Consider the following 27,533-nt stretch of genomic DNA (forward strand, 5'->3'; position numbering starts at 1 on the left):
GATCCTGCAGATATGTCGCACTGTTCCCCTGCTCAGCAGAGTCTTTCAACAGCATCCTCCTCCAGCATGTCCTTGAAGGACAGGCTCTGCTGTTACACACGAGGCCTGATGCGGCGCCTCCTTCCCACCTCCTCCTAAGCCTGTTGGGTGACCAGCTCACCACACTCACCAGCTGGCTCCTGTTCCTCTGGGACAAGCTCTGTCACTGCAAGGTCCTCCCTGAGCAGCTACTGCTCGTGCAGCCTCAATGCATCCCCCAGGACTGTACGCCAGCTGGTGGCGCCTGGTTGTGGGGGAATGGGGGTGTAGTGCAGGGATGCAGAGATGGGGGCACCCATATGGCTGGTGTCACTCTGTGCAACTACGGACCATGGTGGGCGGTCAGCTGGGTGCGCAGCAAGATGGCTACCCTGCAGGCCATGGCAATGATGGTCCGTGCCCAGGCATCCCGGTCCCGATCCCGGTTGGGATTGAGTCTTTGAACCCATTTGCATCCGATTAACGCACTGGACGCCTGACCCTCCATGCGCCCATGATGCTTTCTAGGTCGCTTGGCTGGGATTCTCGTGTGCGTGCACTGGTGCATGTATTTAAAGTGTTGGCCTGAAGCGGTGGGCCCCGTGGTGGGTCAAGCGGGTAGGTATTTAACTTTGGTGCTCCAAAGATTCATCAGAGGGCCCCCCACAATGCAAATCTGCCCACTCCAACCCCCAGCACCCTTCCAGCCCCTCCCATCTGTCTCCCCGATCAGAGACCCCATCCATCAGTGATTCCGCCCATCAGAGACCCCCATTGCTAAGACCCCCATCTCACATCTCAGAAATCCATCTAAGAATCCCCTCCCAATCAATCACCCCTGCCTGGAAGCTAAAAAGCAGTCCAGGCCGAAACAATGAAAATCACTGCTTTTTCACTTCCCAGCTCCTTATATGTGCTGTCTCAGACAGAAGTGTTGAAAGCAGCAGCTGTTGCTTTATAGAAAGTCAAGCCACATCACAAGGCTTCAAACAGCCTACGATCCTTTGATCTGCAAGGCTTCTAATCACTCTCAAAGAGAAATAGCTTTTAATGGGCTGTAACTGACAGGGTAATAGCTTCCACATAGCCAGGTGTTTGGACTGTTTATTTACATTTTCCTGCATGCGTGACTGCAACTCAAGTACCCTGTTTAGAAGCTAACCACAATGTTTATAAACATTTAGCTATGATTGAGAGGGCTTCACCACGTCAAAACAATTTAAGTGCTTTCCAGTGAGAAAAAGTGGAAGTGAAAGCACCTAGCTCCTTTTGATGTGGCGAGGGACTTAGAGGGAGGATCAGAACATCGCAACGTGTTTGGCACCTGACGCCAAACCCAATTTTCCCTTTGACGCTCCATTCTCTGCCCGATCGGGAATCCCAATACCGGCATTGGGCAAGGGAGAATCCACCCCCTCCTTCCACTTGCTAGTCATTTTTCTTTTAGAAAATTCACTTCTGATGATGGCATGCACTGGATAGGCTGAATATAGACCTTTCTGAATGCAACACATCCGGTGCCAGCTGCAATAGACCAAGCTTGCAAAAGAGGCCTCAAACATATTTTTGGCTTTTTATTTTCATTTGCAAAGGGCCTAATGCCTGTTTCAGGCATTGGGGCCTTGGAATTTACTATATATGCCTTTACCAAAAAGATTAAATTTGGACCATATGCTTCCCACCATATTACATCCAATTTTACACTTGAAACATGGACATGGCTTCGACCACATGCTCGGCTATTGTGCGCTGTAACTCGGCTTTGCATTATAACTGACTCATTATGTTCTTATCCTTTTAGATATAATGGCATTGCCTGACTACGGATCAACGGCAATGGAAAACTGGGGTCTGCTGATGTTCAAACAGGATTCATTGTTATATCATCCAAAGATGAAATTAATTGAAAGATCAAGCATTTCTGCAATAGTTGCACATGAACTGGCACATCAGGCACGTTTGCACAATGTTTTTACAAATTAGTCTTCTGTATTAATTTCTGTTGGGAATTGGGGATCGTGCAGAAAACATTGCAGGGCACACAGCTACATTCAACATTTTGTGATGGCGATCATTTTAAAATTGTTGTTAGAGTTACATGATCACAATTACTGAATATGGGAGTGAAGAAACTGCCTAACATGCAGAAGTTGACATGGGATTCTTACACAGAACCCTGGAATAATGAGGTAATTGTGAAGCTAAAACATTGTGTTGAGGAATGTTATTATTTGTGTGTGCTCTATTGTGTTTACACACTAGTTTCTGATATTTCCAGTGTCCCTGTGGAGCATTCACCAGTCTCTAATAGTGGGTTTCTCTTTATTTGGTTGGTCGAGGTGAAGTAGTAGGAAAGTATTGCAGCCTGCTGATTGACAGGTAACCACAATAAATGGACAATGTTCATTTGGCAGCTGCTAACCATTGGAGCACGGCCACTTTTCTTTGCAAAGGGTTGAGGTTTGCACCATTTTGAAAATGCCGCTCTTTGACAGACTCGATGTTTTCAATGTAGGTGTGGCGGTCTGAACATTATCATTGGGAATGATTGCTAGACGGTAATTCTTCTGATCGACTGTGGGGTCCCCACTTTCAGCATTATAAAGGCCCTGACATATGCCGCTGCCCCAGATTCACAAACATTCAAAGAGATAATGGCACTAATGGTAAACACTATGAACCCAAGCCGTTGGTTATCATATAGAGGTACTGACTTATTACAGCCAAGACGACCCCACGGGAGTCCATTACTGAGTTCTTGAAGCGTTTACGAAAATTGGCTGAAGTTTGCGATTATGGCCCATCCCTACCCAAGAGGTTACATGACTGTCTTGTATGCAGAGTCAACAATATGGCGATCCAGTGGAAATTGTTGACCAAACCTTTGCTGGACCTGAAGAAGGACGTTGAGATCTCCTTCCCGTGGGAGAGTGCAGAGAAGGGAGCTCCAGGGGATGTCAGGGATGGAGGTAAACAGCATAGGATGCCCCTCATTCTGGCACATAGCACTGGGAGCCCCGGGAGCCTGCCCTGGTCCGAACACCATCGGGACCCGACCCGTTAGATAAAAGCCACTATGGCCAGGTGGGACGCCTTCCCAGAAATGATGCAAGATGCTTCAATGTGATGCGCCATTTGTGGATGGCCCATTTGCAGGGATAGGATACTGAAACGTGGCACGGTGGTGCAGTGGTTAATCCTGGGTTCGGTCCAGGCCCCAGGTCACTATCCGTGTGGAGTTTGCACATTCTCCCCATGTCTGCATGGGATTCACCCCCACAGCCCAAAGATGTGAGGGCAGCACGGTAGCATTGTGGATAGCACAATTGCTTCACAGCTCCAGGGTCCCAGGTTCGATTCCGGCTTGGGTCACTGTCTGTGCGGAGTCTGCAAATCCTCCTGTGTGTGCGTGGGTTTCCTCTGGGTGCTCCGGTTTCCTCCCACAGTCCAAAGATGTGCAGGTTAGGTGGATTGGCCATGATAAATTGCCCTTAGTGTTGGGTGGGGTTACTGGGTTATGGGGATGGGGTGGAGGGGTGGACCTTGGGTGGGGTGCTCTTTCCAAGAGCTGATGCAGACTCGATGGGCCGAAAGGCCTCCTTCTGCACTGTAAATTCTATGAAAAAAATTTTATGTGCAGGGTAGGTAGATTGGCCATGCTAAATTGACCCTTAATTGGAAAAAAAATGAATTGGGTTCTTAAATTTTTTTTAAAAATGGATAGTGAACTGCAGGTCAGCCAGCAAACTCACCGCCCTACTGAAGAGTCACCAGCCCAGAGCCCGGATCCTTCACTTAGACCAGCCTGAGGACAGGGAATGTATGCAACTCAATTGCCTCACCGTGCCACGAGTTGCACCCATCAGGATTAACGTCCAGGAGAACGGTCACCTGCTCGAGATAGAGTTGGACATGGGGGCCGCAGTTTTGGTATTTGGAAGACATTTGAGGGGATCAAGTCTGGAATCCAATGGTTGAATTTTCGGGACACCGAGGCAAGTCTGGCGATCTACATGGGAGAACCCTTAGCCATAGCGGACACGAGGATGACTTACTGGCAACAGTCCGTTTTGCTGACGTTAATAATAGTCAAGGGCCCCAGACCGAGTTTGCTGGGCAGTGATTGGCCACAATGCCTCCGATTGAACTGGCAATGGAATTTCCGGATGGGTACCGAAGGACTTTACGAAGTATTGGGTAAATATCCTGAAATTTTCCAGAAAGGCCTGGACAGAATTAATGGAGCTGTGGCCAAAATACATGTTGACCCTGAGGCACAGCCGAAGTACTTCCGGGCCTGCATTGCTGGTGAAGGTTGAGGATGAGCTCAGCCAAATGGAAGGCCTCTGGGTCATCCGACTGGCATGATTTACCGATTGGGAAGTGTCGGTAGACCCGGTCTTTAAACCTGACAAAACTGTACGCCTGTGCAGTGATTATACGTTGACCATCAACAAGGCCTCCCTCTGGACAAGTACAAAATGCCTAGGGTAGAAGACCTATGCGGGATGTTTGTGTAATTTTTCAGCATGCTATAGAGAACATCCTGAAAGGGCTACCGTGTGTTGCAGTCTACTTGGATGACGTCTTGGTCACCGGAGCCACAGAAAGGGAGCACCTGAGCAACCTGGAGGATGCCTCTGCTAGTTTACCGCCTCAAAAGGGGAAAGTGCATTTTCTACGCCAGGGAGATTACATACTTGGGGTATCTTGTGGATCAGGAGGGGTTGAACCTTGTAGACGAGAAGATGCAGGTGATTAAACAAGCCCTCACTCCGGAAAATGTGACAGAGTTACGCTTGTTCTAAGGTCTTACAAATGTGAGGTAATGCACTTTGGAAGGTCTAATGCAAGTAGGGAATATACAGTGAATGGTAGAACCCTCAAGAGTATTGAAAGTCAAAGAGATCTAGGAGTACAGGTCCACAGGTCATTGAAAGGGGCAACACAGGTGGAGAAGGTAGTCAAGAAGGCATACGGCATGCTTGCCTTCATTGGCCGGGGCATTGAGTATAAGAATTGGCAAGTCATGTTGCAGCTGTATAGAACCTTAGTTAGGCCACACTTGGAGTATAGTGTTCAATTCTGGTCGCCACACTACCAGAAGGATGTGGAGGCTTTAGAGAGGGTGCAGAAGAGATTTACCAGAATGGTGCCTGGTATGGAGGGCATTAGCTATGAGGAGCGGTTGAATAAACTCAGTTTGTTCTCACTGGAACGAAGGAGGTAGAGGGGAGACCTGATAGAGGTATACAAAATTATGAGGGGCATAGACAGAGTGGATAGTCAGAGGCTTTTCCCCAGCGTAGAGAGGTCAATTACTAGGGGGCATAGGTTTAAGGTGAGAGGGGCAAGGTTTAGAGTAGATGTACGAGGCAAGTTTTTTACGCAGAGGGTAGTGGGTGCCTGGAACTCGCTACCGGAGGAGGTGGTGGAAGCAGGGACGATAGTGACATTTAAGGGGCATCTTGACAAATACATGAATAGGATGGGAATAGAGGGATACGGACCCAGGAAGTGTAGAAGATTGTAGTTTAGTCGGGCAGCATGGTCGGCACGGGCTTGGAGGGCCGAAGGGCCTGTTCCTGTGCTGTACATTTCTTTGTTCTTTGTTCTTGTACACTATTATGGGAAGTTTATTCCTGGCCTAGCGACCATCCTTGCCCCACTGCACAAATTGCTGAAGAATCATCAAGAATGGGTGCAGAGAGCACTTCAGGAGGAAGATTTTGCCATGGTGAAGCAGCAGCTAACATCATCCGAATTATTGACACATTGCGAACCCTTCAAGACTCTTTTGGTAACATGCAATGCCTCACCATACGGAATAAAAGCTGCATTGTTCCACTGCATTGCTGACAGAAGAGAATGGTCAATAGCATTTGCATCCAGGACATTGACCGCGGCAGAGCGAAATTGCAGTCAGATCAAAAAAATGTTGTCCGCCGTATTCACGGTGAAGATATTTCACCAGTACATGTATGAGGGTCGATTCACTATCGTAATGGACCACAAGTCATTGCGCGGGCTCTTTAAGGAGGACAAAGCGATCCCACAAAAGGATCCCCCCCCCCGGATTCAGGGATGGCAATGTATGAGTACGCCTTTGCGCCTCACCCAGGCACGCAGATTGCGAATGTTGATGCATTGAACAGGCTCCCACTGCCGACGTGGCCCCCATCTCCATCCAGAGCTGACAAAGTTGTTTCAACGTTTAACTTTATGGATACGCTGCCGGTCATCGCTGCCCAGATATGCGACTGGACACAGAAAGATGCCATCTTGGCGAAGGTATGCCACATTGTCTTACATGGGAGCCAGCAAGGGAAACTGCAAGAAAAAATGCGGGCCTTTTCAACCAAAATGCTGGAGCTCAGCATTGAAGATGGCATCCTTTTGTGGGGTGCTCATGTCCCACACCTGGGCAGAGCATCTGCACAATGAACATCTGAGGGTGTTGAAAATGAAGATGCTGGCCCATAGCTATGTGTGGTGGCCAGGCCGAGATGGCATGATCAAACATCTGGCTCAACAGTGCAACACATGGCAAGAACAGCAGAAACTCCAAGAAAGTTTAAAGACTTTTTTACATAGAGGGTGCCTGTAACACGCTGCCGAGTGAGGTGATGGAAGCAGATACTATAGTGATTATTAAGAGGCATCTTGATGAATACATACCCCCCTCCCTCCCCGCAACAGTGGGAATGGTCAGGCCGGTCTTGGGTAAACCTCCATGCCGATTTTGCGGGACCTTTCCAAGGGTCAACATTTCTTCTCAAAGTGGACGCCCATTCCAAGTGGCTGGAAGTACACCGGATGTCATCCATCACATCGAGAGCGACGGTTCAGAAGCACCGGTTCCCCTTTAGTACCCATGGCATCCCGGAGGTACTGGCAATGGATAATGGCACCCCCTTTACCAGCGAAGGGTTTGAGTGCTTCATGAAGGCCAGAGGGGTGTGGCACATCCACATACCCTGTATCACCCGAACAGGCTGGCCGAGCAGGTGGTACAGATCTTCAAAGGGAGTCTGAAGAAGCAGAACACGGGATCCATGGAAGCATCGCTGGCTAGATTTTTGTTTCTGTTATTGGACCATTGGACATGCTGTGACCAGCATAGCGGCCGGCAGAACTATTGAAGGACTGGCGACTCAAGACTCGCCTCAGCCTCACTTTCCTCGATATTGGTGGGAAAGTGCGATAGTGTCGGGAACAGCAGAGATGCAACCAGGATAAGCCGACGCGGAGCAGGCGGTTTGAATCAGGGGACGACTGCAACTTCGGGGACGGTGCCCGGTAGATTCCAAGGACAGTGGGCCGGTTTTGTACCAGGTACAGATGTGAGAGCGGACGATGCGAAGCATCTTGACCACCTCAGGAGTAGGGGACCAACATTACCTCATGCCCCTCCGGAGGAACCATCTTCCAGCCACGTCGCGCTGACTCATGGGGGCCTAGGGGCATCAACCCCTGGGGGCCCCAACACCGAGATACGAGAGAAATGGAGAACCAAGACTTCCAAAGTAGAATCTGGTCAGTGATCAATTACCAGTGGTTGCACCCCCTAGGGGGTCGTCGAGAAAACGGCATTCCCCCACAGGCTATACGTCCCCCGGCCCAGCCCCGCAGTCACTGGCAGTGTAGCTACGGGCGTAAATGATCCGGCGTCTCCTACTCTACCTTCGTTGGAAGGACTTATGGACATTGTGGAGGAGGGTTATTTTAACCCTCACGACAGCCACAGGGACTACCTGGTTAATTATGGAGTAGGAGCTCACCTGCTGAGGAACGGAGGCTCACCAGCAGAATAGTTAACTTTGGACATTAAAAGCTGGATCAGATAGGAGCCGAGCTCTAGTGATGCCCCTGCTCTGTCTACACCAGTTACTTATGTATACCTTATTTTGGTAATTAACCATTGGTTTTACTCATTTTGCTAGACTCCTCTGTGACTACTAAAGTCACCCAAGACCGGAATTGAACCCAGGTCCTGGAGTGATAGATAAAGTCAGGGAGTTTTACAGCACAGTAAGAGGCTCACTGGTGCATCATGCCCACATTGACCACCAAACACCAAACTATTCGAATCCCATTGTCCAGCACTTGGTCCAGAACCTTGTATGCTATGGCATTTCAAGTGCTCATCTAAATACTTCTTAAAAGTTGTGAGAGTTCCCACCTTTACCACCCTTTCAGGCAGTCAGTTCCAGATTCTCACCACCCTCTAGGTGAAAACGCTTTCCATCACGTCTCCTCTAAATCTCCTGCCCGTTGTCTTAAATCTATGACCCCTGGTTATTGACTCCCCCACTAAGGGGAAACGTACCTTCCTAGTCACCCTATCTATGTCCCTCTTAATCTTATACACCTCAATCAGGACCCCCTCAGCCGTCTCTGCTCCAGGGAAAAACTTCCCTCGCCCAAGTCATTAAATATATTGTGAATAATTGTGGCCCCAACATGGATCCCTGAGCCACTCCACTAGTTACAGGTTGCCATCCTGAAAATGTTCCTCTTATCCCAACTTCTATCAGTTGGCCAATCCTGAAGACAGGGCGAAAGACAATGGATACTGCAAAGGCTACGCGACCTGTCAATATTCGGCAAAAAAGTCGAAGACTTGTGCTCCAGAGCTTGCCACACTAATAGCCAAACTGTTCCAGTTCAGCAACAACACAGGCACTTATCGGGCAATGTGCAAAATTGTCCAGGCGTGTCACGTACGCAAAAATCGAACAAATCAAACCACAACAATTACCACCCCATCAGGCTACTCTCACTCATCATTAAAGTGATGGAAGGGGCCATCAACAGTGCTATCAAGCAGCGCTTGCTTCGCAATAACCTACTCACGGACGCTCAGTTTGGGTTCCGCCAGGGTCACTCAACTCATGACCTCATTACAGTCTTGCTTTGAATATGGACAAAAGAGCTGAACTCCAGAGGTGAGGTGGGAGTGACTGCCTTTGACGTCAAGTCAACATTTGAATGTGTGGCATCAAGGAGGCCTTGCAAAACTGGAGTAAATGGGTATCAGGGGTGAAATACTCTTCTGGTTGGAGTCATACTCGACACAAAGATGGTTTTCTTTCTTGGAGGTCAGTCATCCGAGCTCCAGGACATCATTACAGAAATTCCTCAGGGTAATGCCCTAGGTCCAACTATATTCAGCTGTTTCATCACTAACCTTCCCTCCATCATAAGGTCAGAAGTGGGAATATTTGCTGATGATTGCACAGTGTTTAGCACCATTTACGACTCCTTGGATACTGAAGCAGTCCAGGTCCAAATGTGCAATGCATCAGGAATACATCTCTGCTGGTAAAGCATCATGTGATGGGCTTCTTATCTTCTATCAGTCTTAAATTATATTCTTCTATCATATTATTCATATCAATAAAGTAAAGTAGAAACTTCTATCATTGTTCTCTTGATTACACTGTGTCAGAATCACAAATTATCTTTGACTGTATGGGCAAAATCTCTTAATAGACCTCTCATCATGCTTAAAATAATACAGAATGTGGGACTTCCATATGGTTTCTCTTTGCGGCAAACAAAGATACATAACAAAAGAAAAAACTGGCGATAAGGATTGCGGCAAGAAAAATTGCTGAAGAAGAAATTTGTCAGCAAAAATAGTAAGAAGGCATTGGGAGCAAAGGAAGATGCCCAGGACAGATTTACACACACACACATGTCAGGTGAAGGAAAGACCTACTTCAAAGATTTTAGAGGGGCATTTGTCTCCTAGCTCATTACTGATTGCAGAAGGTTTTTGGTTCCACCGCCATAGTCCGAAAGAAGGTGCAAGTGTTTTACAATTTATAGTGAGTTTAAGAAGATTAGCAAAATATCGCGAACTTGGTGCAACACTTGATGATACGCTTCGTGATAGGTTGATTTGTGGATTCTGCGGTGAAGCTATTCAGAAGAAGCTGCTTACTGTAAGCAATTTAACTCACAAAACTGCTGTGGAAGTTGTCACATCCATGGAGCTAGCAGCAAAAGAAGCTTCATGGATGGGGGCTAGAGCAAACATCCACAAAATGGATACAACAAGGAACAAGGCTGCAAGGGACAACCATGTCTCTGATGTACTATGAAATGAGATCCTAAGGACATACACTGAAGAGGTGTCTTGCATTACTCCAAGGATTCTTTGTGATTTGGACACAATGTAATCAAGAAAACAACGACAGACGTTTGTCTACTCTACTTTATTGATCAGAATAATATGATAGAAGAATATAATATAAGATAAGAATACAACACAAAAATCTCCCACCCATCAACCCGCTGGGGACCTCGGTGTCAATGGCGGTCTCGAGATTCAGCTCCTGGCACCTGTCGCGACTCAGGTCCGAGGTGAAGATCAATGAACAAGCAGAAGGGCCTCAAAATTATGCTGTGGAATAAACACGTCCAGAAGAGATAAGCAGCTGGGAAAGTCAGCAAGATGTTGTAAATAGTTGGATAGCGCCTGAATTTGAACACTTGGCGCTTTATGTCCCAATCAACACCCTGGACTGGAAGGCTGCCAAGTATCCTCACAGTGGACAGAATTAATCCATCCCTTACAAGAGGTAGTGCCATTAAAAGGATGCATTATGTTGAAAGTAGAAGCAAATGGACAGATGGCAGAGTTGCCTCTTCACGTCCATGGAGATTTTCCTGCTCTATTTGGTAGAGCATGTTTGGCGAGGATCAGACTCAACTGGGAAGAAGTAAATCAACTCATGGATTCAAAGAGCAAATTGCAACAACCTCTGGTGAAGTATGAGATGGTGTTTGAAGATTCACAAGGCTGAACGACTGGAGTTGAAGTGCATTTAAAAAGCAAGCCCAATAGTACACCAAAATGTTTAATCTAGAACCGTACCATATGCTATTTGGCCAAAAGTTGAAGAAGAACTAGAAAAACTAGTCCAAACAGGATTCATTGAACCAGTTACTACAAATGATTGGGCAAACATGTATTGAAATGTGATGGTTCAGTGAGAAAATGTGGAGATTTTAAAATAACTATTAACCCAGTATTATGCGCAGGCACTATTCACTGCCGCTGATTGAGGACTTGTATGCTGGACTTTCTGAAGGACAGACATTCAGTACAATTAATCCTTTACAGTCATATTTACAGATGAATGTGGCTGCAGAATCACAGCCGCTACTCATTATTATGACATACAAACGTCTGTTTCGTTACAGAAGACTTCCTTTTTGAATAACGTCTGCTCTGCTGTTTTTTAGAGATCCATGTCAAAGTGGGCTGAATGAGGTGCAATGTTATTTAGATGAAAAACTAATCACCAATTCAAGTGAACAGGAAGACTTGAAGAATTTGGAAGCTGCTCTGACATGGTTACAGAGCCACAACCTGAGAGTTAAAAAGGAAAAGTGTGACTTTTCAAGTCATCCATAAATTATCTGGGTCATATCATCGATAAAATTGGTTTACACAAGAAGCCGGAGAAGATACCAGCATTCTTAGAAGTATTAGGTCCTCAAGATGTGACATAATTAGGTCGCTTTTAGGATCAATGAATTATTATGATAAATTCATGCCAAATTTAACAATGTAATTGAAGTCTTTACACACATTGTTTTATTGTTTTGTGCTAAACAGGCAAGACACTGGTCAGAAGGATTTGAAAGTGCATAAAATTAGTTAAAAGATGCCTTACAGAAGTCATATCTGTTGGTTCATTATAACCCAAGCTGAAGTTCCAACTGCTTTGCGATGCCTCACCCAATGGGGTTGGTGCAGTTGTCTTGCACATAACGCCTACAGGAGAGGAATGACTGATAGTATTTGCTTAACACACTCTTACTAATGCATAAATTAATTATGCTCAGCGAGAGAAATAGACTTACAACATCATTTTCGGTGACAGGTCCAATTTCACAAACTGTACAGACAGATGATGAAAGAGTTTGGTGAAGCCATGCTGACCAGCTACCAGCATTTCAAAGGGAAATCACTGAAATAAATTTGGAAAATCTAGACAACGATACTTCGGAACCAAGAGCAAACACAGAGACAAGTATAATTTCTGTTTCTGAGGACTTTCCAATACCTGTAGTGACAGACACTGGAGTAACTTCCCAGAAGTACCACCTACTGAAGGGAATGAGGGCAATTTAAAGATCTTGAGTAACCAGGTTCCAGAAGGCCGAATTCAACGCAAAAGGAATAGACGTCCACCTGAGGGATTGTCTTACTGAATTGTAGATATGTGTATAAAGCTAATGCATAAGTACGTCTGTTGTGTAAATATTAAATCATTGTTGTTGCATCAGTGAAGTGAAGCGGGAGGGGTGTTATCTCTTAGAGAATTTATCCCTGCTGGTAAAGCATTACGTAATGTGTAGTGACATCAGCGGAGTGTTTGCGCGGCTGTTGCAGTTCTCCATCTTAGATTGTATGAGCAACACCTCTTAATAAAACCTCTCATTGTGTTTGAAAGAATCCAGAGTGTGGGCAGCTCCATACCTCTTCTCTTTGTGGCTAACTTAGAAATATAACAAAATGCAACAAGACCTGGACAATATTCAGGCTGGTTTAGCTCAGCTGGTTGGACAGCTAGTTAGTCATGAAGAGCGAGGCCAACAGCATGGGTTCAATTTCTGTACCAGCCTAGGTTATTCATGAAGGTCCAGGGCACCACAGTGGCACAGTGGTTAGCACTGCTGCCTCACGACGTCGAGGTCCCAGGTTCGATCCCGGCTCTGGGTCACTGTCCGTGTGTTGTTTGCACATTCTCACCATGTTTGCGTGGGTTTCGCCCCCACAACCCAAAGATGTGCAGGGTAGATGGAATTGCCACGCTAAATTGCCCCTTTATTGGAAAAAATTAATTGGGCACTCTAAATTTTAATAAATAAGTAAATAAATTCATGAAGGTCCGCCTTCTCAACCTTGCCCCTCGCCCGAGGTGTGGTGATCCTCAGGTTAAATCATCACCAGTCAGGTTCCCCCTTCAAAAGGGAAAGCAGCCTATAGTCATCTGGGAATATGGCAACTTTACCTTCATTCAGGGTTAGGTTGACAAGTGGCCATAAGACATAAAACCATAAGACATAGGAGCAGAATTAGGCCACTCGGCCCATCGAGTCTGCTCAGCCATTCAATCATGGCTGAAATCTTTCTCATTCCCATTCTCCTGCCTCTTCCCCATAACCCCTGATCCCCTTATTAATCAAGAACCTATCTATCTCTGTCTTAAAGACACTCAGTGATTTGGCCTCCACAGCCTTCTGCGGCAAATAGTTCCACAGATTCAACACCCTCTAACATTCGTGCCACACGTGCCAGACAATGGCCATCTCTAAAAAGAGAGTATCTGACCATTGCCCCTTGACATTCAATGCATTATTGTCACTGAATCCCCCAGTATCAAGACCCTGAGTGTTACCATTGAACAGCCAGAAAAATACTGTGGCTACAAGCTAAAGAGCAGGTCAGAGCCTAGGAATTCTGTGTTAAGTAGCTCACCTCCTGACTTACCAAAACCTGTCCACAATCTACAAGGCACAAGTCAGGAGTGTAATGGAATACTCTCCACTTGCCTGGATGAGTGCAACTCCAGCAACACTCAAGAAGCTTGACACCATCCAGGTCAAAGCAGCCCACTTGGTTGGCATCCCTTCCACAAACATTCAATCGCTTGACCACTGATGAACAGCGACAGCCATGTGTACCATCTGCAAGATGCACTGCAGGAACACATCAAGGCGCCTTAGACAGCACTTTCCAAATCCATAACCACTACCATCTAGATGGACAAGGACAGTAGCTACATGGAACCCCATCACTTGAAAGTTTCCCACCGCCTCCAAGTCAGTTACCATACTGACTTGGAAATCTCTTGCTGTTCCTTCACTGTTGCTGGGTCAAAATCTTGGAACCCTTCCCTCCCTAACAGCACTGTGGGTGTACCTACAGTATATGGACTTCAGCAGTCCAAGAAGGCAACTCACCACCACCTTCTGGCCAGCATGGTAGTATAGTGGTTAGCACTATGGCTTCACAGCACCAGGGTCCCAGGTTCGATTCCTGGCTTGGGTTACTGTCTGTGCGGAGTCTGCATGTGCTCCCCACGTCTGCGTGGGTTTTCTCTGGGTATTCCGGTTTCCTCCCATAAGTGCCGAAAGACATGCTATTAGGTAATTTGGACATTCTGAATTCTCCCTCTGTGTACCCGAACAGGTGCCGGAATGTGGCGACTAGGGGCTTTTCACAGTAACTTCATCGCAGTGTTAATGTAAGCCTACTTGTGACAATAAAGATTATTATTATTATTCTCAAGAGTAGTTAGGAACGGGCAATGAATGCTGACCTCTCCAGTGACACCACATTCCAGGAGTGAATTAATAAAAAATGGTACATTACCAAATCTGTGCACTTATAGATAGTATGCATCAAACATGTATCTTCTAATGCCAGATAAGGCTTCCTGGAGAGAAATAATTGGTAAGAGTATGGACCATTGCCAGCTAGTATATCATATAATTTTTGTTTAATTAAGGAGACACTATCCTTTTGGCAGTGAGAGGTCCCTGACAGCATGGCACCATGACTGTATGAGCTTGTACAACAAAAATAAGTTACAAGTGATATCCATTGCACCAATTACATAAATTTCTTTAAAACCTGAATTACCCACACCTCACCTCAAAGATCTAGCATGTAAATGTGTGGTTCCAATAAAAAAAGGTTTGAAAATGACATTTGGTTTGCAATGGCATGAACTATATTTGCTTAAATATGCTTAAATTTCATCTTCAAATTTACTAAGTAGGGACCTTTGGGGAATAGAAAATTCTGGAGTATTGAATTAACAATGAGTTATGTTTTTTTGTTTCTTTTTGAAGTGGTTTGGAAACCTGGTTACAATGAGATGGTGGAACGATCTTTGGCTTAATGAAGGATTCGCATCATACTTCGAAAACCTTAATATTGCCGTTGAAGACACTGTTGAAAAATTGGTAAGAAAATCCAGCATTTCCAAAACAACAATAGAGTAAAGGTTTTGCTACTAGACCCTGAGAAGAGTTGCTTGAAACAGTTACGCTATTAACAGTCCACTTCACAAAATTGGGGAGTTAACACGATATCACAGTGGCATTTTTCCAACAGAAAGAGCAAATTTGCAATTAAATAGCACCTTTCAAGTCTTCAGGATATCCTAAGATGTCGAACGGTCAATAACTTACTTTTTAAAGGAATTTATTGAATTGATGCAAATCTGGCACCAAATTGCTTTTCACAAGATCCCACAAAGAGAAAGAGGAGATATGTAGCTGAAAGATAAGTATTGTGGAAAAAATAATAATTATCTCCTTTGTTTCAGTGATGTTGATTCTGGAATAAATTTTGGTTAGGGCATCAGGAGAAATGTTCCTGCTCTTCCATGATAAAGTGCTGTGGAATCTTTTAGGCTTTCTGAGAAGTCAATCAAGGCCTCAGTTGAACATCTAATTGAACGTCTAATTTTAAAGACACCATTCCTGACAGTACAGCTCCCCTTTAGGACTGCACTGAAGCATCAGGCTAGTACCGGAAACCCCAGAGTGGGTGTTTTAGAATCCACTACCTTCTGACTCAGAGGATGGGATTTAGTGGGTCCTTTAGCCGCGGTTGCAAAATCCCGCCATAGCCACAAAGTCTCACAAGAGGCCAAAAACGAGATTTGAACCAACGAGATTTTGGAACGTGATATTACTGGTCGCTCCCCGATGACGCAATCAGGTTCATGGCCAGGAATGGTGAGAAGCTAATTTGCATCAATTTGGCTGCATTTTAATATATGGTTAATGTTGCATCTTCAACCCTCACTGAATCACCCCCCCCCCCCCCCCCCCCGCCACCCCCACCAGACGTGACATCACTCTGGCGCGGATACACAGGCTGCAAAGCACATTAACTCCTCAGGGACTTTCCCAGTCAAACCACAGTCCATTAGTGCAGACTGAAAACACATTCCTTTGTCAATTTCACCTCTGGCTGGGAAAAGCACCCTGCAAACAGAACTGTTTTCTAACAAACATGACCACTTCAGCAAAACACACCCTAAGGCTTTTAACTCTAAAACTGCCCACTGCTTAGAATCTGATATTCCTAAAGTCTTTCAGTCTGCAGACTGCATTGAGAGCAAGTGAGCTCAACTGTGTCCCAATGGGGAGAAGTGCTCTGCAAGATAGTTCAAGAATGTGAGGCGTTAAGGTGGTGAGCAACAATAACATTTAATATAGTGACAGGTGCCGATGTAACAAATTATAATTACTCCAACCTATCTGTGCCTAACTTCACCCGTGTCTACCCTGTGCCTCTACAACTCCTTTGCCTTGCGAATCCTCCCACTACATCTGGGTGTGTTCCCAGGATGCACATTCAAGGTGGCGGAGGCCTGCTGCCATCCACCCCCTGTTGCCCGAGATGCCCTTGGCAGGCATCCTCTGGAGGGCTGGGACCTGGATGACTCCGGCTTAATTTCAGGTGACACTGGTGTTGTGACTTCATCCTGTTCTGCCCGCTAAGCCTCAGTTGTACCAGTTTCAGGAAGAGGGGATTCAGATTAGTTGGGCTCTCCTAGGGTCTCCTGGAAGGTGCTCCAGTAGATCCTCCTCTCTCCAGGTGCTTGAGGGTCTTTGGGTTACTTGATGGGATGGAGGACAGCTGCAGTGTCAACTGTCGCTGCCTGTCCTGGAGACCCACTATTATCTACACCATGATGTGGAATCCCTCAGCCATGGCTCTCAGGGACTGACCCATGTTTTGGGGTTCTCCCATCATGGATTTGACCTCTTGCCCAGGTTTTCCACTGCGGACGCCACCCTTGTAGTGTTGGCCTAGGTGCCACGCATTGCCGGCAATATATCCTGTGACAGAAGGTTTTGGGACTCCTACATTTGGTCTTGCAGTCGCAGGAATGTCGCTGACCCCCCCCCACCCCCCCCCCCCCCCCGCCCCCTGCTGGTACTCGCGGCTCTGTCTTTGCAACTCAAGCAGCTGAGGGATGAATGTGTCCAGAGGCATGGCACCTGGCCAGGGTACAGCTAGCCCTGGGATTCAGAAAGTTTTGGGACTCCTACATTTGGGCTTTAGTTGAGTCCGCCGTGGAGCACGGCGTGGCCGCTGCAGGCTGCCGCCGTGCGCATGAGCAGCCACAAAACCAGAGGTGCTGCAGGCCGTATCAGCAGCTAGAGCTGCTACTGGTCCCCAGCAAAATGGTGAATCGGTGGCCGTTTTGCGCCAGTTTTCCTGTGTAAATAACCACTGTTTTCATGCCGGCGTGGGGATCCACGGAGAATCCAGCACCCGATGTTTAACTGGGTCTTTCCTCAATTGAATGAAATATAAGGGAGTTCAGTAGTAAAGTTATAAAACTTATGTTTGATTAATAAACATTCTCTGAAAGCAAACTCAGCATGTACAAAATGTATTGTGAGTTGATTAGAAGTTGTAACAAGTTAACTTTGCATTGTAGAGATTATAAATTGGATCATATTTTGAATATTGTAATGGATTTTGGTCACCCTACCTGGAAGAGGCATTAAAGTATTGTTGGACTGGGGTGAGCACAGTACGAAGTCTTACAACACCAGGTTAAAGTCCAACAGGTTTGTTTCGATGTCACTAGCATTCGGAGCGCTGCTCCTTCCTCAGGTGAATCATTCACCTGAGGAAGGAGCAGCGCTCCGAAAGCTAGTGACATCGAAACAAACCTGTTGGACTTTAACCTGGTGTTGTAAGACTTCGTACATTCTATTGTGTCAGTTCTGAACTGAGCTTATCCACTCTGCTTTAGAGCATGCTTTATCTCTGTTTCATCATTTCATCATTAACTTTGGTGGAATTGCCATCTGATTTGCCTCTTCTTGCTCATATGTTTTCCAAATTTTTTATTCATATGATTTAAAGCTTTCCCAAATATCATGAAATTTTCCTTTTTAGCCTGATGCTCCTTTTAAAATGAGCAGACTCGAGTTTCTGACTGTTTGGACAGATCCTTACTTGATACATTAATCTTACAGCAGATTTACAGAATTTTGGGTACCTTTTCATGCCGCCCAGCCTTTCCTATATAATTTCAGTTTCAGCGGACTCTTATTTTTCCTGGCTTTCCTGAAACCACTAGACACAATAATATCTTTTCCTCAGCCAAGTCATTTCTTAATAAAAAACCTCCGCCAATCAATAGGCAAATTAGGAACGGCACCTAGAATTAACTCTATATGAAGGCACAGGTAAATAGCTTCCCTCAATTCCACAAACTAATACCTTGAAATTCATGGATCTAACTGGGGAGAAAGTCAAGTCATTGACCAACAATGGTGGCTGTCACCCCTCTATCCCTATGAACAACCATTGACTCACTGGGCAAAATCATGGACATTTTTCCCTCAAAAATAAAGCTCCTATAATTTATGGGGTTGAGCTTGGGAGTGGGTATGAAGGTGGTAGGGTAGGCATGCACCCTGTGGTACATGCCCCCCCCATCCAAAACACACTGGGCAGGGAGGTGGGGGGGTGGGTACATAAAATATAACCCATGGACAATAATTTCAAAATGAACACAAGTCTGCCAGTGAGGCTTGAATAATGAGGTGCAGCTTTTGGGGTAAGTTGTAATTCTTTGCAACTTTAATGTAAGAAGACCAGCTAGACAGCTCTGGAATATTCAAATTTTAAGATAACAACAGCACAGACTAAGGTGTATTAGCAGAATTGGAAAGATAGGAAACAGGTGACCTAATGTCATAATACGTAAATTCCTCCCCTCCTGTATGCCAGGAATGGATGCCTCAGAACATTTGCCCACTGGTGCCTGTTATGAATGAGGTAAGAATGGGACCAGGAAAACAATGCCCATGGGTTGGAAATTGAAGCAGATGAATGATAGAATAATGACATTTTCACCTATTAACTTTTAAAGACAAATGCAAAATAAAATCTGCTTTCAGGGGTAATTGTGGTTACTGGAATTGTTGTAGAGAAAGATAATTAAATGCTGCTTTATTACAAGTCTGTTGTAATTGGCTAGGGTTTTTTCATTTCTCCTCTCTTGAAATTTGAGTTCCTAAGAAGTAAATGTTCCAAAACTGTGACTTCATGAGCAGGTTTTATCAAATCAGGAAGGTACAGCATTATAAAATAAGATTGATTTTCAACAAGATGATATGGAAGTAAAACTGATAATCGCTATGTATATTGACTAAACTAAAAGCTAGAATGACTGGGATTGATGGTTAGGTTAGCAATGCCGTGGCCCAAATCATAGGAAAATACCAAAAATATATCAAGAAGAAAACAAAATAAAGGCAGCTATGAACAGTATGGATATGGGGGCTGTTATCCATAATCTGGAATATGGACTAACTTTGCCTGGATGTCAACAACAAACTATGTAGAACTTTGGATTAGGAAATTAAATGGATGAGGTAGAGGTCAGAATGGGGGTCAATTGTACTTGCTTGTGAAAGGAATAGGCTATTATGTCTCTGTAATGGAATGAACTAATTGCTGTACTGATTTATTTCAGAAACTTCAGTATCCACTTCATTTGCAATACAATGTGTTCCACAGTGAGACAAACTCGCCTTCACAGTCATTGACTATGAAGAAAGAAGATATTAAAACCTTTGATAAAATCATGGGTATGTTCAGCGACACCACATACTACAAGGTAAATTTCAGAACAAATGTGAAAGATTAAATTGGATTTCAGGTCAGATAACGGTTTTAGCATGTCATTGAAGATTTTGAGGAAAGAATCCAAGTGCACGCATTGAGCATCAGGATATAATGTTTAAGTAATCGCTTTGAGGAGAAGATTAACATATTCATCATCTGGGGTATTTGGTAGGGTTCAGTTAGATACATAGTTAACTGCTGAGGCCAATCTGCACCTGGACTATAAGGCTGGAAATAGGACATTGAGTTTTGGGTGTGGGTGGCACGGTGGCACAGTGGTTAGCACTGCAGCCTCAGGGCACCGAGGACCCGTGATCGATCCCGGCCCCTGGTCACTGTCCGTGTGAAGTTTGCACATTCTCCCCGTGTCTGTGTGGGTCTCACGCCCACAGTCCAAAGATGTGCAGGGTAGGTGGATTGGCCATGTTAAATTGTCCCTTAATTGGGGAAAAAATGAATTGGGTTTTTTAATTTATTTTTTTTTAAGTTTTGGATTTGGGATTTCCTTTCCTTGGGCTTTCTCTCTCTCTTGCTTTTGAAGGGGGCCGCGCTGTTTTTATTTGGTTATGCCAGGTGCAGTGATCCTGATTGAGCTTTTCACAGGACTTGAAGTCGATATTAAAAATCCGAAGTGGGGGGTCACGTGACGGGGGAGTGGCTGCATTTTTCAGATCTCTGTCGCTACTCATGCTCTTTTATCCAATGCACGACCCGTGATTATTTGATCCTGGTCTTTGCTATGTTTCTGAAAATTCCTGGTTAAACTTTTAGCAATGGGGAGCCGAGTAAAGCCGAGTAAAGCATTCTCGTCAACGTGAGATGGTTGGAAACAGCTGGGGTGGGGTCCTGTTCACGGCATTGTTGTTTGGCTCTAAATGAGGGTTACCTTTGTGAGTCAAGATGTGGTCGATGTTTCCGGCTCCCGACACAGGTTTCTTAGGTGAGTGTTCACCTTCAATCCTTGAAAATCCTGCTGTTTGGTGCGTTGAATATCTTGTTTGAGTCGGGGAGCTGAGGCCAGAAAGGGAGATTGTGAGCTTGGTACCCCAAAAGGAGTGCGGTGAAATACCTGGCTGATTTTGAGAACTTGCTGTCATGCTTTCACAATCTCGACCTGAGGGATGGGCGTCGGGAATTCGATAAGTACATTTCATCCGGTCTCAAGGCTGGGGTCAGTTGGTGACCTCAACCACTGGTCTTATGTTTGTCTTGATCTCGATGGTCGTTGAGTGGGGTTGAAGATGGCTGGGAGCGATGAGTCTTTGTCACCTACTGGCGCCAGGATTCTCGTTCATCTGGGATTCAGGTTGACGACATAATGGAGGCGCCAAGACTTCGGTGAAGCTCTCGGTGATTCTTGAATGTTCCTCGATGATCTGATCATGACTTTGGCCTTTTCTAGGTCTGTATTGTTCTGCAGTTCTTCATCAATACTAAATTTTGTTCCCTTATGATTTTATTCCTGATTATGTGGTGTTGTCTTTTATCCTGATAAGGGTATAAAATGGGCACCAAGACAATTTGTTTTTTGCTTGCTGTCCTGTGAAACCTGGGATCACTCTTTGTATCCTTGTTGGTGTTTTTCTGCCGATATGCTCCGCCGATGGAAGAAGGGAGGCCTTGTTTTGTGGCTGTGGATCTCCTTCTTTCTATTGATGAACGTGCCGCGTGGGTTGTATGTCTTGACAGTCGTGCAATATTTATCTATCTTCGTAATTTTATGTGCTGATATACTTGGATTTACTGGGAAGGTATATATTTTTGTGGTACTCTCCATCTTATTTGCAGGGAAGATGAGGAGCGCCACATCGGGGTGGTGGGTTGATAGTTTAGCATGGAGATAGTTGGTATGGCCTTAAGGCCTCACTGTGGATGAGAGAAAACCCCCATTAGAACTAGTGGTGTTGTGTCTTTTGCTTTCTATTTTTGTTATTTTGAAGTTAAATAATCTAGTGATTATCCTATGATGGTCTTGGGGAGAACCGGTTTCCTTCTCTTTGTTATTGGCGCCCTCTGGTGCTGTGGGGGATATGGGTTTTATCCTGAATCCTCCCGCTCCTTCGTTATCCTTCCCATATCTGTGTGAAAGGAGGAACTGACTATAATGATGAGGTTTATCATGTTTGACTATTTGTATTATTTGTAAAGGTTTTTGCTTGTCTCTTTGTGTAAATGTGGAATTATGATGATTCAATGCTGTACTAAATCCTGGGGTTTTGTTGCACCTTGAACTAAATGTAAAAGAAATGAAATAAATCTTCAATAAATATATATATTTTTTTTAAAATCCTAAGTGAAGCCTTCAGAGTTCCTTGTGGTGCTTCCTTTGACCACCATGAGATTCCACCCAGACTCAAGGGGCGTAATTCTCCGACCCCACACCGGGCCGGAGAATCGCCGGGGGGCGGCGTGAATCCTGCCCCGCCGCCCCAACGCCGGCTGCCGGATTTCCCGGCGCCGTTTTTTGGCGGGGGCGGAAATCGCGTCACGCCGGTTGGGAGCGGCGATTTCTCCGCCTCGCGATGGGCCGAGTGGCCGCCCGGTTTTGTCCGGTCCGGCCGGCGTAAATTACACCAGGTCCGTACCGGTGGGACCTGGCTCTGCGGGCGGCCTGTGGAGTCCTGGGGGGGCGAGGGGGGGATCTGGCCCCATGGGGGCACTCTTTCCCTCCACGCCAAGCTGGTGTAATGGTCCGCCATGGCCAGCACGGAGAAGAAACCCCTGCGCATGAGCTGGGATGACGGCAGTACATGCTGGCGCTCCCGCGCATGCGCCAACTCGCGCCTGCTGGCGGAGGCCCTTCGCCGCCGGTTGGCGCGGCGCAAACCCCGCTGGCGCCGGCCTAGGCCCCTCCTCCGCACCTTTCGGTCAGCGTTTGCAGACGACACAAAGGTTAGTGGAATTGCAATGAGGACTGTCAGAGGATACAGCAGGATTTAGATCATTTGGAGACTTGGGTTGCGTGACGGCAGATGGAGTTTAATCCGGACAAATGTGAGGTAATGCATTTTGGAAAGTCTAATGCAGGTAGGGAATATACAGTGAATGGTAGAGCCCTCAAGAGTATTGACAGTCAGAGAGATCTTGGTGTACAGGTCCACAGGTCACTGAAAGGGGCAACACAGATGGAGAAGGTAGTCAAGAAGGCATACGGCATGCTTGACTTCATTGGAAGGGGCATTGAGTATAAGAATTGGCAAGTCATGTTGCAGCTGTATAGAACCTTAGTTAGGCCACACTTGGAGTATAGTGTTCAATTCACTACCAGAAGGATGTGAAGGCTTTGGAGAGGGTGCAGAAGAGATTTACCAGGATGTTGCCTGGCATGGAGGGCATTAGGTATGAGGAGAGGTTGAATAAACTTGGTTTATTCTCACTGGAACGAAGGAGGTTGAAGGGCAACCTGTCAGAGGTCGACAAAATTATGAGGGGTATAGATAGAGTGGATAGTCAGAGACTTTTTCCCAGGGCAGAGGGGTCAATTAATAGGGGGCACAGGTTTAAGATGTGAGGGGCAAGGTTTAGAGGAGATGTACGAGGCAAGTCTTTTAACACAGAGGGTAGTGGGTGCCTGGAACTCGCTGCCGGAGGAGGTGGTGGAAGCAGGGATGACAGTGACATTTAAGGGGCATCTTGACAAATACATGAATAGGATGGGAATAGAGGGATACGAACCCCGGAAGTGTAGAAGATTTTAGTTTAAACGAACAGCATGGTCGGCGCAGGCTTGGAGGACCGAAGGGCCTGGTCCTGTGCTGTACTTTTTTTTGTTCTTTGACCATGTAGAGACCTAGTTTCAGAAAAGCAGCTTTACCTCGAGTGAATCTGTGACTCATTCCAAGATGGGTTAAAGTCACAGTCCACAAGCAGTCAACACTTAAGTGTAGAAATAAGATCACTATCGCTCTCAGCCTTAGCATTTATGGGTGTGAATTATTTTGATCATGATGAAATCACTCTCACCGATGAGATAATTAGCCATAATCCATGACAGTGCATGGTGCCATTGCATGGCGGGGCTGGTTTAGCTCTGTTGGCTGGACAGTTTGGTTGTGACCAGAACAAGGCCAACAGCACTGGTTAATTCCCCGTACCAGCTGAGTTTTTTAAGAAGGCCCTACATTTTCAACCCTGCCCCTCACCTGAGGTGTGGTGATCCTCAAGTTAAATCACCACCAGTCAGCTCGCCCCCCCCCCCCCCCCCCCCCCCCCCGCAAAGAGGAAATCAGCCTATGATCATCTGGGACTATGGAGACTTTACTTTGTTATTGTCGAGGCGTTTTCAGAACCCCAAAATGTATCATGGAGTTCAACCAACCTCCCCCTTTAATGTATTTGTTGCTTTTCCTAGCACACGGCTTGTTCCCTAGGTGTGGGATTACAATTATGGACACACGGATTTTTTAACACAAAACAATGTTTATTCCATGAACTCAACTTAAGATCTCAAATAAACATTGGATCTCTTAACATCCCTTACTTCAAAGATAACTCCGAAAATATTACAACAGTAAATAATTCCTCAAAATGTTCCTTCAACCTTCCAAGAGACTTAACACCTTTAAACAGAATCACATCAGGTTAAAGGCTTTACTATATTGAGTTTAAATCACCCAAATGATCTTCATAGTCTTTCATGGCAGATATCACAGCAAATCCAGCTCACTGCAAAACGCAGACACTCCCCAAGCTGTTTTCCTCCAAACTGCAGCTCTCTGGAAACACACAGACACACACAAGCTGCTTTTTCAAACTGCAGTTCTCTGGAAACACACAGACACACACAACCTGTTTTTTCAAACTGCAGCTCTCTGGAAACACACAGACACACAAGCTCTTTTTCAAACTCAAAACTTCAAAATGGCTGATCTGAGCTCAGCTCCACCCACTCTCTGACATCACTGTTTTCTTAAAGGTATATTGCTTATACATCCATGTCTTAAAGGTACTCTCACATGACAACTTACTTTTACAATGAGGGATGTCATGACCCCAAGACATGAAAAAGATTATAAACACTTTAAATCAACCGTTCTAGCTTATTTACAAATTGCTTTGCTTAGCTAAAAGATGGCTGTTACAGGTCACATGATTCACAGGGTAACTAAAGTTTCTAGAAATTTCTAACTGTAGTTACAGGACCAAAGCTGAACCCTTATTCTTATGGAATGTCACAACTTTCATTCTGAAGACACATTACAATCAATGAAACCAGGGATCATTAGACGGTCTGTCACTCCAGCTTGATCCTGTAACAAAAGGAGAGTCAATGAAACCCATTAAACCTGAAGAGTTATTAATAGCCAACAGTTATCTCCAAAAAGTGAAGAATAAAATTTGACCAGAGGCATAGAAACGTCTTGTTAGCCTACATCTTGTTAATAGGCAATGTTAATCCTCCTTGAACAAGTGTAACATCACCACTGACATCCGGGAATCCCTGGCCCAAGACTGTCCGAAGTAGTGGAAAAGCAGCCAGGAAGGATCTCAACACCTCGAGTTTCATTATCAAGACTAAGCTGAAGCCAAGCGTCAACAGCAAAAAGAACGTGTGGCAACCCAGGCACTCCATCTACCAGTTCCTCCAACAACCATCTGCCCCACTTGTGCCAGAAGTCGTGCATTGGGCTCCTCAATCAGCTAAGAGCTAATTTTTACATTGGAAGCAACTCATCCTTGACTCCAAAGACTGCCTAAGAATAAGAATAAGCAATGTTATATTACCTAAGCTTCTGATATTTAGAAAGTATTAATATAGTATTACATTTCTAGACTCATAGCTCAGTCTGTGGATTAACCTCCAGCCTACAAACACCAGAGCAGGACTCCAGGTTAACCAACAGCCTACATCAAATCTAAGCTTCCTCGAAGCCTCTCTTTCTGGGAGATCCCTGCCATCACGTGCTAAACAGACCAGGATTTGCTCTGTCACCCTCAACTTTAAAGGAATTCTGCAACTCCTGGTTCAGTTAACTGATCCTCCCTGAACTGTAACTCGTCCATGATGGAGCCCTCTCTGGACTTTTTGAACTATGACAATATAATTGATATCCATATCTGTGGTTCTTTTTCTTTTAAGTTATAATGGTATAAAAACTCCTATTTTTCATCTTCTTTCTACGTTTGTGTGTGTATATGAAATTGCAACCATTGCCCGGGTGTGAATGTATGAATAAACAATACCTTTGTTCAACTTCAAAGAGAGTTTGCTGAGATTCACTTTAAAAATTAACTTCATATGCCGCCGGATTGGGGAAACAGCCACAACTTGCTTCAAAAATTAAAACAACTTTGCTTACGGACAGATGCTGAGAAAATAAAGTGCTTCAGGTTTCTCCTCCCATAACAGGAATCACAGCATCTCCCTCTGTTGAAGTGAGAAAAGTGGTTATATAGCTTGAGGGGCACCACTTCACATCAAGCATGGGGCAATGTGAGCAGGCAGACCTCCATATACTGCTGCAGTAAGTACAGGGCTTCCTGTACCATGGTAACCATTCTGTACCATACACTAGCCAGATAGCCAACTGAGCTTACCAACTCCCACACTATTTGAGAAAACAAATACAATATGGTCAGTTTTGGTGCTTTATATCCTAAGTTCCGGAGCAGTCATATTGGACCTGAAATGTTAATTCTTTTCTCTCTACAGATTCTGCCAAACATCCTGACTTTTCAGGGCAGCACGGTGGTGCAGTGGTTAGCACTGCTGCCTCACGGCGCCGAGGTCCCAGGTTCGATCACGGCTCTGGGTCACTGTCCATGTGGAGTTTGCACATTCTCCCCGTGTTTGCATGAATTTCGGCCCCATAACTCGAAGATGTGCAGGGTAGGTGGATTGGCCATGCTAAATTTCCCCTTAATTGGAAAAAATGAATTGGGTACTCTAAATGTACAGAAAAATAAAGCTTCCTGACTTTTTCCAGTAATTTATTTTTCTGTTTTTATACCCTGAGCAACTGAGCAAAAGATGCTGAAATTTCAGGAAACATTTATTTTCCAGATGAATAAAACAAAGACTATCTTGCATCGTTTGCTGCTTTAATAGACTTGAATTATACAATGATCATTATGAAAATTAGACTGAAATCAGAGGTCGAAGTTGTATTTTTTTAAAGCTCAGTTATTGGGAAATGTTAGTCCCTTTTTCATGCTTGATCCACATTGACCTCTTTTGAAGAACCATTACCACTCTGAGATGCATTGTCTGCTTAATCTCCAAATATTTTCTTCATAATGCATAATCCTGGGAACATTTGCCAGGTAAGCTTTCTATCACCATTCATGTGGACCCATGTTCTATCAAGCATTTGATCAATCATGCCCATTATAAAGCTGAGGTAAGACAAGTTCCACAAGATCAACTCTTCTGGTACTTTTCAGTAAAACCTGCTGGAGGTGAGGAAAGTCGTCAAAGCCACAATTCAAAGAGTTATTTCTTCCTCTGCTCTCTTGAAGGTGGCTGAGCCAACACATTTCAGGATCCATTTTTTTCATCTCACAATGTGCCTATCCTTTTCTTCTTTACTTGTCTTGTACCCAATTTGTCTCTCAAAGACTCTCCATCTCATTGGGACATGTAGCGGGGATAACCTGAGTTCCTCAAGCTTGGGCTTGGACAGCAATGGATCACTCTTCTAGGCCACAGAATGGGCAGCCTGCTCAAATTCTTGGTCCCCACCATCATACCCATGTTTTACAGAATGTGTAGCCAGGCATTTCATGCTCTCTTATTGCACATTTCCATCCTTTCAAAATTATATGTGGCTACCCTGTTGTATTGGTGACTACATCTTACAGTGCTATATAATTA

At 45.1% G+C, this 27,533-nt stretch overlaps 1 protein-coding gene across 1 annotated transcript in view; it reads left to right on the forward strand.

Annotated features, from left to right (window-relative positions):
- The window catches only part of LOC140429466 (aminopeptidase Q-like), a 246,262-nt gene that overhangs the window by 103,829 nt on the left and 114,900 nt on the right, over window positions 1–27,533 (forward strand). Inside the window, exons 5-7 of the mRNA XM_072516494.1 lie at window positions 1,820–1,971; window positions 14,899–15,012; window positions 19,569–19,712. Of these exons, the coding sequence (XP_072372595.1) occupies window positions 1,820–1,971; window positions 14,899–15,012; window positions 19,569–19,712 (410 nt within the window). The remainder of the gene's footprint in view (window positions 1–1,819; window positions 1,972–14,898; window positions 15,013–19,568; window positions 19,713–27,533) is intronic.

This window comes from Scyliorhinus torazame, chromosome 9 (assembly GCF_047496885.1).
Source record: "Scyliorhinus torazame isolate Kashiwa2021f chromosome 9, sScyTor2.1, whole genome shotgun sequence".
Lineage (NCBI taxonomy): Eukaryota > Metazoa > Chordata > Chondrichthyes > Carcharhiniformes > Scyliorhinidae > Scyliorhinus > Scyliorhinus torazame.